The 14,713-nt window shown below is 35.1% G+C and overlaps 2 protein-coding genes and 1 long non-coding RNA gene across 3 annotated transcripts; all 3 read left to right on the top strand.

Moving 5' to 3' along the window:
• The first annotated feature begins 677 nt into the window (after positions 1–677).
• Positions 678–3,101, top strand: LOC106438008. Its single transcript, XR_007338115.1, has 3 exons — positions 678–1,055; positions 1,144–1,366; positions 1,457–3,101. It is a non-coding gene; the product is annotated as an uncharacterized LOC106438008 (long non-coding RNA).
• A 2,458-nt stretch (positions 3,102–5,559) lies between these two features.
• LOC106438004 (calmodulin-2) lies at positions 5,560–6,417 on the top strand. Its single transcript, XM_013879037.3, has 2 exons — positions 5,560–5,797; positions 5,892–6,417. The coding sequence occupies exons 1-2, from the start codon at positions 5,722–5,724 to the stop codon at positions 6,263–6,265; spliced, it is 450 nt and encodes a 149-aa protein (XP_013734491.1). The 5' UTR covers positions 5,560–5,721; the 3' UTR covers positions 6,266–6,417.
• Positions 6,418–8,631: 2,214 nt separating this feature from the next.
• On the top strand, positions 8,632–11,862 carry LOC106438002 (CDPK-related kinase 1-like). Its single transcript, XM_013879035.3, has 11 exons — positions 8,632–9,420; positions 9,602–9,732; positions 9,803–9,844; positions 9,935–10,043; positions 10,149–10,227; positions 10,310–10,606; positions 10,686–10,798; positions 10,895–11,002; positions 11,088–11,150; positions 11,239–11,406; positions 11,492–11,862. Exons 1-11 carry the CDS (start codon positions 8,965–8,967, stop codon positions 11,627–11,629), a joined length of 1,704 nt encoding a protein of 567 aa, XP_013734489.2. The 5' UTR covers positions 8,632–8,964; the 3' UTR covers positions 11,630–11,862.
• The last annotated feature ends 2,851 nt before the right edge of the window (positions 11,863–14,713 follow it).

Here is a 14,713-nt window from a genome sequence, read left to right on the forward strand (position 1 = left end):
CAGAACGAAACAAATCAGTAAATCTTTGATTAATCTGAGTAATATACCATATAGCTTCTGTAATGTAAATAAAAAATCTAAAAGCAATTTGAAATACAACTTGGTGAAAAACCAAATATGAAAAAACAACAGACTGATGATATCAATGATTATGTTTGTACCATATCGAGTAAGATCTTGTTAATGATAACATTAAATATTATGCACAATTTTAGAACTATCCCACTTTTTCTCTGCCATTAACTTTATATTAATTAATATTTTGGGCATATTCTGCTACTCTGCAAATGAAAATGAATTGTTAGTATCTTGATTTTCACATTTTATAGTATCGATTGTTATTAACCTCTAATTCTTGATCCATGACCTTTGGTTTGAGTTTTCTCTTTTGAGTCTAGCTCTTTTTCCTCTCTGATAGATTGGAAGTTGGTTAAGTTTTTGATTGTTAACATTTCGAATTTTTGATGTTCATGTTTTGATTGTTACGTTTTTCCATCTCAGTGAGTGTGAAGCACCAAGGACTTGTCACTACCTCTACAGGTAATTCATAAGTTTGTTTTGGTTGTATCACATACTTCACAAATTTCTTATGTTTATGTATTGTTTGAGTTTTATACAATCATATATTATCTCTTGGCATATGATTTACATGTATATCAAGATTATATCATTTCACGACTTTGCTTAGTTTATACATTGATTTGGTTTTGTGTTTTCATTAAGTTTGTTGCCTATGATGATAATTATTTGTATGTAGAGCCAGGCTTTATTTTGTTAGATTCTTTATCAGTTATTACTTGGTCCTTTCAGACAAAGGAAAGTCTACGGCTGAAGATTCTGAAAGTTCGTCTGACTCAGGACCACCTGAAGAACGTCCTGCAGTTGCCTACACTAAAAGGAAGAACGGACCTGATCTTGAGAAACTCGATGTTTTGTACATGCCAGACATCCTCGCAATGCGCTCCTGGTCAGAAGATGAATATGAAGAATATGATGACTATTTGATCGAGAAATGGGAGATCAACGGATTTGACAAAAACGACAAGGTGTATGTGGTAAGAAGTCTAAACAAAGATTCATTCCCTTTTTCTCTTTATTCAACTTCTTTAATATTTTCGATTTTCTTTTTGTTTGTTATCGTAGAATATCAGAAGCCTCAAGTCTAGGATCTCCACTACAGCTAGGAGGTTCTATCGTTTCAAACTTCCAGCACGTGGCAGCAGACTTGTTCCATCTGTTTTCTAAGGGCAGACATGACCTCAAGAACATGCATAACTGGACTGGTGAGGACTATGACTCCTACGATTTATTCCTCATCAACAAATGGAAAGTGTCTGGGTTTGAAGAGAAGTATGCAGCCTATGTGGTAAGTCACTTTTAGCTTTTTGTTTCTTTCTATGCTCCTTCTCTACATACTTTCTTCACCCTCTGTCTTTGATTTTCTTTCTATTTTTAGGGCATCCGTGACCCAGCTCTATGGTTTTCAAGGCCTCCAAGACATACTAGAAGGCTTCATTTGACAAAAGTGTTGTCAACTCATCTTGCTGACAACTTTTCTTTCATTAAAAAAAAAAAGACATTTGTTTTACTTCATCGGAATGTTGTCTTCTGTTTTTTCTATTATGCTTGCCAAACTTTTTAGATGTCCAAGAATCTCCTTGTTAAAGCTTCTATTATGCTCAGCTTTTGACTCTGTGAATTGGTTTACTGCTATATACCAACGACAGTTTCCCTTTTTCTCTGCTTTAATCTTGTCATTTTTTTTTCGCACTTGTGATTTCTGTGAGGTGTTAGTTCTCATTGGTGGATTAATATTTAAGAGGGAATTTATTCATGTATCATTAGTGTCTTTAGGTTTTTTTATACATCATCATGTTTGAAAGAATGAAACTTTTCTAGTATGGTATTTTTTTTGTCTTTCCATGTACGCTTTGTTTTTTCAAAAGTTGTCAGTTGTATTTGTAACAGATGACTTCAAGAATGGTTTTTTTTTTTCGTTAACACCTTGAAGAATTGCTTTTGTGATGCTTGTTTAATGTTAATGCTTCTTTGTTTCAATAATATATATATATATTTTTAATCTCAAAGGCGTCTGTTGTTAGGTCTCTTAATATATTTTTAAGATTCCTTAAACTTCAAGTTATAGGCCTTGTTTTGAGATTCATTTCTTTAATAAAACTAGTGCTCAAGTTACCGTGTAGATGATATTCTCACTCTCTTTCATCAACTTCAAATCAAAGTATATCTTTGCATATTGTAACACAATATTTTTGAATTGAGAATGGATCTCCAACGCTGCCAAACTCACTTCTGCCATATAACTTTCCAGCCTTGACCCAGATTGTTGTATCTGAAATCTTCACTTGTATTATTGCTACTTCATCTGAAACTTTCTTCAATGAAATTTTTTTCATGCGTACAATTGCCACCAATAACTTGAGATCATGGACGTTCTTAATTCTCATCCACTGAACTCTGTCCTCCTCAGACTCTGAAGTATGCGTCCCTTCTCCATAACTCTTACTCCCAATATCTCTGGCACATGAATTCCAGAACCAGTAAGAGCTCCTTTAACCGATTCAAAGCTTCTCTTCGTCTCATGACACCTAATGAATGAAGTGGTCTCATGAACACATAGTGATTCCCATGTTCTTGCAAGGAAGAGAGTGGAATGTGTTGTATTATCTTGAGGTTCTTGTCTTTTCCCACCATTCTCTTGAGAACCATAACCTTTGTCCTCTGACCTGACTTTCATATAACTTGATCTCCTTCTGTCTTGCTCTGTCCCAACATTCTTTGAATCATGAACGGTCTCACATGAAACATTTGATTTCTGAGTTGCACAGAACAAAGTAGTTTCACAACAGCCTCTGTTGAAAAAGAAAAGTAAGCTTGTTGCATTATGCTATTGTTCTTGCAATTTTCCAGTTTTGTCGGAAAATGTTTTTTTCGGTTTTGGTGGAAAGCATATTTTTCCAGTTTTGGCGGAAAAATGCATTTCTCATGATTTGATGGAAAAATGTGTTTTTTTTTATTTTGTCGGGAAAACAGATATTTTGGTTTTTGTGGGAAAACCGGTTTTCTGATTTTGGCGAGAAAACATTTCTGATTTTGGCGGAAAACGCGATTTTTGGAATTTGGCGGGAAAATACGGTTTTTAGATTTTGGCTAAGAAATGCATTTTTTCTATTTTGGAAGAAAATTTACAATTTTACGATTAAAGATATTATATAATAATAAAGAATTTAATTATTTTTGTAGTTGTATTTAAGGGTATTTAGGTCTTTGGATTTTTAAGATTCAAATGTAGCATCCAACTATACTTTTTTAACATCTCAAATATATTTTAGATATTATATATGTTGCATTTAGATGATGCATCTAGATGCTGATGCAATAGTGTCTAAACAAACACCATTTGAATGCTCGTATGATCGTATCCAGATGCTAGTATCCAGATGCAGCGTTTTGGATACAGAAACAAACATGGCCTTAGTGGTAGTAGTTTGATTCAATGGTTTCTTTGTTCTGAATGATTGGGTTAATTAATGGCAGGAGGTGAAGATCTTGTCAAGTTAAACACTGTTGGATCCTAAATGGAAGCTCCTGCGGACAAGCTATGCTTCTTTATGATCTTCTTGGACGTTCTTTTTTCTTTCTTCTTTGTGTTGGTTCATATCAGAGAGACACTTCTTTGTTTCTGTCTTTTCTGTAGTCTTTCATTTGCAGGTAGTTCAAACTTTTGAGCATGAACACTTGTTCAAGTATGAATCCGATTACGTTACCGGGATAAATGAAAAACTTGTTGTTTTCGTTTCATGTTTAAAGATTTTCTCTAAATAACTTATAGATTCATTGATGCACGATAAAATGCATGCTTTTTTAATTATACAGGGATATCTGGCCTCCACAAAAATGGTTCAAGACTAAGCACGTGTTAACAGCTTACATTTTCAGTCCACGTGTCTTTTTTCCCTGGCGATAATTCCCTAGTCCGGATTCGAACCATGATGACTTCACCGTATTGGACTTTATCCTCAAGTTAAACCACTAGACCACAAATCCTGGTTATAAAATACGGGCTTGAGTTGGACTCAGAGGATAACAGTTCAGTGGCTCATATGTATATGAGAAATGGGAAACTGCAAGATGGAGAAAATGTCATTAGGTCAATGATCGCTCAAAACGAATGTCCTGAAACAGTGTTTAGACAGTATAAGATTAAAATATATAGGCCGGACAATATCACTCTTGTAACTGTGCTCAGTTCCTGTTCTGATTTAGCGGTTAGAAAGTCAAGGTCAACAAATTGATGCCGAAGCTATTAAGATCGGAGATAGCTCCGTGGTAGATGTGGTTAGTTCATTGTTCATCATGTTTTAACATGTGGGGTGCCTTGAAGATGCAGCTAAAGCTTTCTCAGAACGTGAAGATGAAGTGATGTGGAGCTCGATGACTTCTGCTTATGGGATTCATGGACATCATGAGGAGGCAATCAAACTGTTTAATATTATGGAAGAGCAAACTGTGACGGAGATCAACGAGAAGACGTTGAACTTGCATTAGGCATGTAATGACAAAGGGCTTGAGTTGTTTGACATGAATCACCTGATGGTTGGAAAGATATCTATATAACATACAAGGTCAAGACTGTTCTCCATCTAAATAAAAAAGAGATCTATTCATACCTGCAAGAGCTGACTATGGAGGTGAACTTGAAGGGAGACAAGCCTGAAACAACTTCAGTGTTGCATGAGATGAATGATGAGGAGAAAGAATCAGACTTGGTGCAGCACAGCGTAAAGCAAGCGGTTGCATATGCACTCATTAATATTACCTGAAGGTATTACCCATTAGAATAATCAAGAACTTGCGAGTTTGCAACGATTGCAATGTTGCCTTCTAAGTATATACAGGTGATCAGGAACCGAGAGATCACGTTAAGAGATGGTAGTAGATTTCATCATTTCTCTGACGGGAAGCATACTATGAACGTGTTATAAGTCGGAAGATATGATCAGTGAAAAAGGTAAAAATAGATAGTTGAGATTGTGGTAGGAGCCATGACGATGGAAAAATGAAACCTTGCAAGCGAAGACACCTTTCAAATAAAGAACGACACCATTTCACAGGATAGCTTGCCACCACTATCGCTCCACTAGTCATGCCTCAGCCTTGAAATGAATAAAGAAGTGGGTGAAAGCTTCTCTTATTATATCTGAAAAATGTCTGTCATATTCATAATACAAAATCTTTAAAATTTTGACAGATGTTGCTCCACTTGTACAACACATGGGAAGAAACATCCATGGTTCTGTTCCACTATAAAAATAAATAAATCTTTTAAACAAGAAAAATTAGCATTAAATAATAATATGAGAGAAATATTAACAGCGACCAACCAACCAACCAAGGAAAATCAAACAGGGAGACCCACTCATGGAAATGATGACATGGCAGTCAACGCTCCGCGTAGAAACCGCGTAAACGTGTGATCCATCTCCTCTGTTTCTCTCGTCATTAAATTAAAAATCTCAAATTGATGGCACTAAAGTAATTAAAGGCCAAAACTAAGGGCTTAAACGTCATTTCAAAAATAATTCTGGTAAATAAAAGGCACCGAGAAGAACGGTTTATTATCGCCCTCTCATATTTTCTCCACAAACTCTTTCCAAAAAAAAAACACAGTTTTAGCATATTCCACGTAAAGAAAACAAAGCTATGGCGGATCAGCTCACCGACGATCAGATCTCTGAGTTCAAGGAAGCATTCAGCTTATTCGACAAGGATGGTGACGGTACGTATCTTCATCTCTCTTCCTGATTGTATACTTCTTGATTCCTTGTCCAAGATGTAAAGAAGATCCATGTGGTTTTTTATTTATCGTGTAGGTTGCATTACCACGAAGGAGCTTGGCACCGTGATGCGTTCTCTAGGTCAAAACCCGACAGAAGCTGAGCTTCAGGACATGATCAACGAAGTTGACGCAGATGGTAACGGAACCATCGATTTTCCTGAGTTCTTGAACCTTATGGCTAGGAAAATGAAGGACACGGACTCTGAGGAGGAACTCAAGGAAGCGTTCAGAGTCTTTGATAAAGACCAGAACGGTTTCATCTCTGCTGCTGAGTTGAGACATGTGATGACGAATCTCGGCGAGAAGCTAACTGATGAGGAAGTTGATGAGATGATTAAGGAAGCTGATGTTGATGGTGATGGTCAGATTAACTATGAAGAGTTCGTCAAGGTTATGATGGCCAAGTGAGGCCACAACCTACTTGTTACTTCCCCTCTTTTTATTATGTAATATTCATGGCTTTTTCTTTTGGTGATTACAAGAGACAGGAATGTTATATCTCTTTTATGTTGTTAGTTTCTGTCTGAATGATTGATTTACCTAGTGGTTTTTTGTCTTCATAGAGGTTGTCTATGTATTTAAAATGAATAACCAAACTATCCTGGAAATATGTATAGAATAGATCTTGTAACTCTGATTCCTAATCAGAGCAGATGCAGTGTCTGTTCAGGTCTCTAGTATCACTCTGCTTCATGGTTCTCTTAGAAACTCTCACCACATATAAAATCAAGAAGATGCTTATAGGCTGCAGCTAGAGTTTGGGGTTTCATTCTTGTTGGCTCAGAGGAGGAACTTGAAAGAGAGAAGAGCATAGTCACCAAGAGTTAATAAAAGGCATTTATTTTAATATAGTTAGGCCCATTATTTATGGATAAAGCAATATAGGATTCAAGCACATCTAAGAAAACTTGGAGCTCTCTCTTAGGTTTGCACAGAAAGACCCAGATTACACTTGTGTAGAGCACTCCATAGTGGCAGTAACTCCGATAAGACAATTATGTAAACACTTCAAGTTACAAGACTACGTCCGTACGTCAAAGGCTCCAACTCTCTTATCACACATATTATATCATTTTCTTAACCAATGTATACCGGAGCTATGAAAAAACTCAAACTAATCTCAAAAAGAAGGTATAGCCTACAGATAAATCCTCTCGCTAAATATGCAAATAAGCTCGAAAGTTTGGGTCCATCCGTATAAGCGTCCAAGAGCAGTGTGACTTAGTTAATAACATCGTCATTTTGATTATTTAATTTTAACCTTGCCAACTTGGTAAGCACATGTCCGTTAAATTATTAACTTGGCCTCTTCTACTTGGTTTTGAAAACAAACATTCATTCTTCTACATGTTTCTTCTTTTAATAAGAACAGGTAACTAAACACGACTTGGTTATCTTTTTGATTAAATTTGTACACAAATATTCAAGACATGCATTTCAATGGAGAGAATCAATCTAATCATTGCCTTCCAGCTATTGAAATTGGATCTCCTACTCATTGTAACACGTGAGATAGTAATTGTCTCATCTCACGCAATAGAAAAGTTATTATGACATAGTGACATTAAACGAATTATGACGATATTTGATTAAAAAAAAAAACAATTAAGACGATTGAATTTGAGTGCAGCCATAGTCCACGAAACAATAAATAATACTAACAAATATTTAAACAAAGTATGATAGGATATATATATAATTAAAATATGGTTTTATGGTTTTTTTGTTGAACATTTATGTATTCTTATTCATTTGAAACGTGACTGACGTGGGGTTTGTCCATGCATGATTCATGAATACCTGCGACATTCACATCTACAGTGGACTTCAGTCTATATAGTTTTTGTGCAATCTATAGAGCTCTGCCCTAAAACACCCTGTCATGAGAAAACTAAAACCATGAAACTCAGGTTATTAATTATGCCAACGACGAGAAGTATTTTTTACGATAAGAAACGTATCGATATATATTCATATATTAAATCACATGTACCAATTACCAAACCCATGAGGGATTGTTCATTCCTCTATTGATTTCGGTTTTGACGTGCAAGTAAATTCATAAAATGTTGTTTTCTAAGTTGTTAGAGTAGGCAAACAACAAATCTAAATGAAAGATGCCATTGAACAAAAATCTGGAGAAATTATCTCATTTTCTTCAGTTTTAAAATGCAAACTGGAAAGAAACTAGAGTTTAATATAATATGTAATATTATAATATTAAATCAAATTAAAAGGAAAAAGATATGTACAGTTTACATATGTGGACCAGTGAAGTATGGTTAACTTCATATAAACAACAAAATATACTAACCTATAAATGCAAGACATTTCTTTGGGTAGATTTGCTTTTATCAAGTGCCAACTTCGAGGTCATATACTCTCTTTTTTATCATTTTGGCATGATTCAAGGACTCTTTTGGATCCTTTGTCTGATATTTTTTAGCATTGCAGATTGTGCAGTGCAAAGACAACGCTGCTCCGAGCCTTGGTAAGATTTGGCAATCTCAAATTCCTTTTTTATAGACTCGTTTATTCACCCTTGAATTGTATCTCTCTATAATAGAATAGGATATCAATGCAAAACTATTCAAATATATGATGTAACAAACAAACTTGTAAGATATGATTATAATTCTGTTTCAGAATAGTCACCAAACACGACTCTTTCTTGGCAACCAAACCTCACATTCACATTTAACAAAAGAGATTGCTACTAGAAACAATAAAAATAAAAAAAAACAGCAAAAAATATTAAAAATCAAAATCAAAATAAATCAATCAAGCTTTACTTTTTGTGTGTGTTTATGCTCTCTCTGTCTCTCCTTTTCTTGTTGCTACTGAGAAAGCATCTTCTTTCACTTTCTCTTTTCAATCTCAAAACACTTTTGCTTTTGCTTCATCTAATGTCTTTACTCAACTTTACCATCTCATTGTAACGAATCTCTCTTCTTCTTCTTCTTCTTCCTCCTCTTTTGCGTGTAGTCTATCTCTTCCTCTGAAACTCTGTTTTTTCCCGGGAAAACTAACTGACTCCTCAAAGCTTCTTACTTTCTCCTGTAAATCACAATTCTTCACCTCCTTATCACTTCCCCATCTCATAATTAATGGGGATCTGTCACGGAAAACCCATCGAACAACAATCAAAACAGAGCACCTCTGTTTCCTCCGATCAAACTCCGGCGAAATCTTCAGGCTTTCCTTTATACAGTCCAAGCCCTTTGCCTAGCCTATTCAAACCCTCGCCGGCGAGCGCGAGCTCCACGCCTCTCCGCATCTTCAAGAGACCTTTCCCTCCTCCTTCCCCTGCTAAGCACATACGCGCTTTCCTCGCGCGTCGCAACGGCTCCACCAACAAGCCCAACGAGGTCTCGATCCCCGAAGGCAAGGAGTTCGAGATCGGTCTTGATAAGAGCTTCGGCTTCTCGAAACACTTTGCTTCGCACTACGAGATTGATGGAGAGGTGGGTCGAGGGCATTTTGGGTATACTTGCTCTGCCAAAGGTAAAAAAGGAAGCTTGAAGGGACAAGAAGTTGCTGTTAAGGTCATTCCTAAGTCCAAGGTTTGGTTCTTGATCACTTTCTGTTAGTGTTCAAATTGATTCTTTTATAGTGTGGTTACGAATAGAGTTTAGTTGTTCAAATGTTATATGTTTTAACTTGACACTTTGATGTTATTTCTATGTTTGGTCTGAGTGTGTGTTTTTAGATCCTATTCAAATGCTTAGTGTTTTTATGTTGCAGATGACAACAGCAATTGCGATTGAGGATGTTTGTAGAGAAGTGAAGATACTGCGAGCTTTGACTGGTCACAAGAACTTAGTCCAGTTCTATGACGCTTTTGAAGATGATGAGAATGTTTACATTGTGATGGAGTAAGTATACATCATTACCTATGCTCCCTTTGATCAATCATTTAATTAATTTAATCTCTTGTTATATCAGGTTATGTAAAGGTGGTGAGCTCTTAGACAAAATACTTCAAAGGTAGTTTAATCTCCTGCTACATCACATGTGTCTATCTATGCTTTTTGAATGCGTTGATGTATTGACTTTGTTGAGATTGGTCTCATATAGGGGTGGCAAGTACACAGAAGAAGATGCTAAACAAGTTATGGTTCAGATTCTTAGTGTGGTAGCTTACTGTCATCTCCAAGGTGTGGTTCACCGTGACCTTAAACCAGAGGTAGTTTATAGATTTTTTTCTTGTAATTCATTTGGCTTTAGGTGACACTTCACTTTCTAGTCATGAAGAGTGATAATGACTGTTCTGTTTCTTTTACTCTCACAGAACTTTCTGTTCAGTACAAAGGATGAGACTTCTCCTCTAAAAGCAATTGACTTTGGTCTCTCTGATTACGTCAAGCCAGGTCAGACATATAAACAATAAACCCATCATCTGGTAGTTAAATGGAAAAAGAAAACTCAACAATGTTTTTGCAATTTCTGCAGATGAGAGGTTGAATGATATAGTAGGAAGTGCTTACTACGTAGCCCCTGAAGTTTTGCACCGTACATACGGAACAGAAGCTGACATGTGGAGTATAGGAGTGATTGCTTACATTCTTCTTTGTGGGAGTAGACCCTTTTGGGCCCGTACTGAATCAGGAATCTTCAGAGCTGTACTTAAGTCAGTACCCAACTTTGAAGAAGCTCCTTGGCCTTCACTATCACCTGATGCTGTAGATTTTGTGAAAAGATTGTTAAACAAAGACTACCGTAAAAGACTAACTGCTGCACAGGCTCTGTGTAAGTATAGGCTCATCATCTTCATCTCTATAACACATTAGTATCATGTCTTATATTTATGAAAACATGTGAATCTCAGGTCATCCGTGGCTGGTTGGCTCGCATGAACTGAAGATACCTTGTGATATGATCATATACAAGCTTGTGAAAGTGTACATAATGTCTACTTCATTGAGAAAATCAGCTTTAGTTGTGAGTTGGAATCTAAGAAGCTTTACATATTCTATTTCCAAAGACATTAACTGTATGATAAATGTTTTTTTTTTCTTCTTCTTCTCATGGTTACAGGCTCTTGCCAAGACATTAACTGTACCACAGCTAGCTTATCTGAGGGAGCAATTTACATTGTTGGGGCCAAGCAAAAATGGATACATCTCCATGCAAAATTACAAAACAGTGAGTTACTTCTGTCTTCAGTGATTCCATCTATCACCTTTTGGGATCTTATATGATTTTTTGATGTTTTTCATACAAATCTCAGGCAATTTTAAAGAGCGCAACAGATGCTATGAAGGATTCAAGAGTCATAGATTTTGTTCACATGGTAAGAAACAAGAGGCTAATTACATACACCTAATAGTTAAATCATTTGTTTAAAAACGGTATAACATCTTTTTTTTTTGGGGATGCAGATAAGTTGTCTTCAATACAAGAAACTAGACTTTGAAGAGTTCTGTGCATCAGCTTTAAGCGTTTATCAGATGGAAGCAATGGAAACATGGGAGCAACACGCACGGCGAGCTTACGAGTTGTTTGAGAAAGATGGGAATAGACCCATCATGATTGAGGAGCTTGCATCGGTATATGAATCTTTACCCTTTTTTATTCACATAGAGAGACTCATGGAGAAGAACAAAACTTAGAAACATTGTTTGTTGACTGCAGGAACTCGGACTCGGACCATCAGTACCTGTGCATGTTGTGCTTCAGGATTGGATAAGACATTCAGATGGAAAGCTTAGTTTCTTGGGTTTTGTCAGACTACTACATGGTGTGTCTTCTCGTACATTACATAAAGCTTAGGAGCAATGACATTGTTTGAGTGTAGATTTGGTTTCTTTTTTATTTTATTTTTTTACCATTTCTTGGTAGTTTTGAGTCAAAGATTCGATGATTATGTCAGTGTGTGTATGTGTAATGTGTGTGGTCTGGGGAAGGAATGGTTTCAGATGAAGAGGAATGTACAGAATGAGTCTTGTTATCTCTAACTTCTTTGTTTTCTAACCCATTTTATATTCGGAACAGTAGTTTCTGCATAAACATGTTACACAAAAACCTTGACCCTATGATCAAAATTAATATCCGAATTTTTAAGAAATCAGCTTTGTTTGAATTTACTATCTCCAACGACGAGAAGACTGATCAAAGAGGGAAAGCTAAAGTAGGATACATGAAAAAGAAAGTGTCACTGCATCATCAAACAAAAACTAAGTCGAGAGACTTGTTCAGTGTAGACATAAGCGGTTTGGTTCCGTCATTCGGCAATTCAGCAGCTCCTCTAATTATGCTCCAGAGGTTGCTACAAACAAGAATCAGCAATTCTAACTGACCCGTTAGGAAAGCTGAAAAAGGAATAAAAATTTAGTTGTAATCATTGTTCTAAAAGTTGGTTTAGACAATATATAAATGTTCGCCTAGACGTTTGACCACCGCCTAGTCGGTACATTGGGTATAAACAAAACGATTTTTCTAAAATGTTTTTTTTTTAATTTGGTCTATACATTCAAAAAAATCGTTCTAGACATCCGGTTAAGACGTGTAACTATGCCTAACGATTTATAGAATATTGGCTGTAGCAAAAAAAAAAGGCTTTGGTTTTGGATTACCCTGAAGATAAGCCGGTAAATAAATGTACCAACCCCTAAATATAAAAGAATGCAATCTTTTTTTTTGAACTACAAAAAAAAATGCATTCTAACCCATGACAATTCATCTTTTGTAAATTGGTCCAGTGGACACCTATTATAGAAAATCATTAATGAAGAAGGTTTTGTTTTTAAAATTTGGTTCAGTGGGGTTATCTATTGTTCAGTTAAGAAATTCAATCAACAAAACAAAAACATATGAAAGCATTTACTAGTTTGTAAGATATTGTTTTGAATGAATTGTTTTTAGATTTATAACTAGTTAATTTACTTTTATAAAAAATCTACATACAAAAACATATAAAATAGTACTCTCTCTGTTCAATATGTAGGTGGTTTTAGCCAAAAAATATAATTTACAATATAAGGTGTTTGCACAATTCAAAACAATTTTTGCATTAATTGGATACTGTGTGACCAATTCATTTATATATGATTTTTTATTATTGGTTAAATTTATATATTAAATTGTATTTTTTCAAACCTATTTTTTAAAAGTAAAACTACTTTTATATTGAAAAGGTGGTAGGATATATCAATCGTTCCAAATGACCAAAAAAAAAAATCAATCGTACCGATAAAAAAAATGGTTGGAGGGTTATGTGTAATGGACATGTTGGTGGACAATAACTCCAGCGAACGTATCAACTTTGTAGATCCTATCAGAAGAAGTTGTTTGCATCTATCCGTTTACTTTAAAGTCAACACACGTGCTCTCCTTATGATTCAACCACGAAAGCTTTTTGACTTTTGTAGTTTCCAAACTTTTGATTCAACAATTTATCCGGCTATGGTATTATTTCAATTTCTTTAGTTAGGCCAAAATTAATATCCCGCACCATAGTACGGTCATTAGTCATTACTCAATGGCCAACTTAGCTAGCCTAGAGATCATAAGCAAAGCTTTCGCCGACAAGTTCTTGATTTTAAATTTCAGGAATATTAAATGAAGAAAATATGAGTCGCGTTTTGAATTATGAGACTGATGTAAGGCGGTAAATGTGATATATATATTTATTTTTCTTAATGACGAACGTGATAGTTTTTTTTTTGCCAGACTTGAGATTTTTCTTTTGAGGAAATAGTATTTTAGATATTTTCATAACGTTTATTCATAAGACATTAATTTCCATAGCAATTTATTTCATAACACACATGTATCGATCACATGCAATGTCATTTATTTCCTCCTGTCTAGTAGGCGATGCAGAAACTGAAACTTTTATTTTCCATATGAAACTTAGTTACTGAACTGACACAATACAGTATTTTCTTAGGGTCCATCTTAGACGTTGGAGCCTCAACATTTGTGTGAAGAAAATGTACTAGTATGGTTAAAGGAGCTTATAATTAGGAGTAATGGGAGGGGAGACTAGAGGGCCCCGTTAATGGTAGACCATTTAAGCAGGGACTAACAACACAGCAGACACCAGAGTGCTAACCTCCTCCTTCTCCCCACTTGTCCACCTTGACCCCCTTCACTAATTCTCCATTTATTTCCCAATGAACTTGAACTTGGAGCAAAGAGCACAAACGGGTACTCATCTAGTATTATCTACAATGAACTTGAACTTGGAGCAAATAGCACAAAAGGTTGAACTGACTATAGTTAAAAACCTCTTAGGTTATGACTGTATAGTCACTCTACCACAAATTTTTACTCCAAAACTTATTTACTCTGTCTACTAGTTATGACTTAGGAATACTCATCTAGTATTTATTATTTACAATGAACATGAACTTGGAGCAAAGAGCACAAATAGTTGAACTGACTATAGTTAAAAACTTGTTCCTTCACTATACTTAGGTTGTGACGGTATCACTCTAACGTAACTTTTTACTCTTAACAATTCGCCGGTCACTAATAATTCGTCGATTAACTTAGGTTGTGACTGTATCTCTATGGTTAACTAATTTAGACTTATGATTTAGATTTGATGGGTGAAATTTTTAGAGGTCGAGGTTTAGGATTTTAATAAATAAATAAATACTTAAATTTTATAAACAGTTTCAAAAAAAAATTCGAAGTTAAAAACAAAAACAAATTGAAAAGAAAAATCGAAAAAAAATTATAAAAGTTAAAAATGTATAATTTGAAAACTTTATTTATCATTATTATTATTATTATTTATGTATATAGTTATTTATATTTATATATCTATAAAGTAAGGATAGAAGGGTTTTTGTTTTTTTTAATAAAACTTCATACTTTAAAGTATTTGTAAAGATATCTCTCTATCAA

The sequence above is a fragment of the Brassica napus genome, chromosome A3 (genome assembly GCF_020379485.1).
Source record: "Brassica napus cultivar Da-Ae chromosome A3, Da-Ae, whole genome shotgun sequence".
Taxonomy (NCBI): domain Eukaryota; kingdom Viridiplantae; phylum Streptophyta; class Magnoliopsida; order Brassicales; family Brassicaceae; genus Brassica; species Brassica napus.

Coding starts and splice junctions, on each gene's coding strand:
- LOC106438002 (XM_013879035.3), top strand. CDS start 8,965: ATGGGGATCTGTCACGGAAAACCCATCGAACAACAATCAAAACAGAGC. Junction 9,733..9,802: donor AATGTTTACATTGTGATGGA/GTAAGTATACAT, acceptor TTGTTATATCAG/GTTATGTAAAGGTGGTGAGC. Junction 10,799..10,894: donor TGAGAAAATCAGCTTTAGTT/GTGAGTTGGAAT, acceptor TCATGGTTACAG/GCTCTTGCCAAGACATTAAC.
- LOC106438004 (XM_013879037.3), top strand. CDS start 5,722: ATGGCGGATCAGCTCACCGACGATCAGATCTCTGAGTTCAAGGAAGCA. Junction 5,798..5,891: donor ATTCGACAAGGATGGTGACG/GTACGTATCTTC, acceptor TTTATCGTGTAG/GTTGCATTACCACGAAGGAG.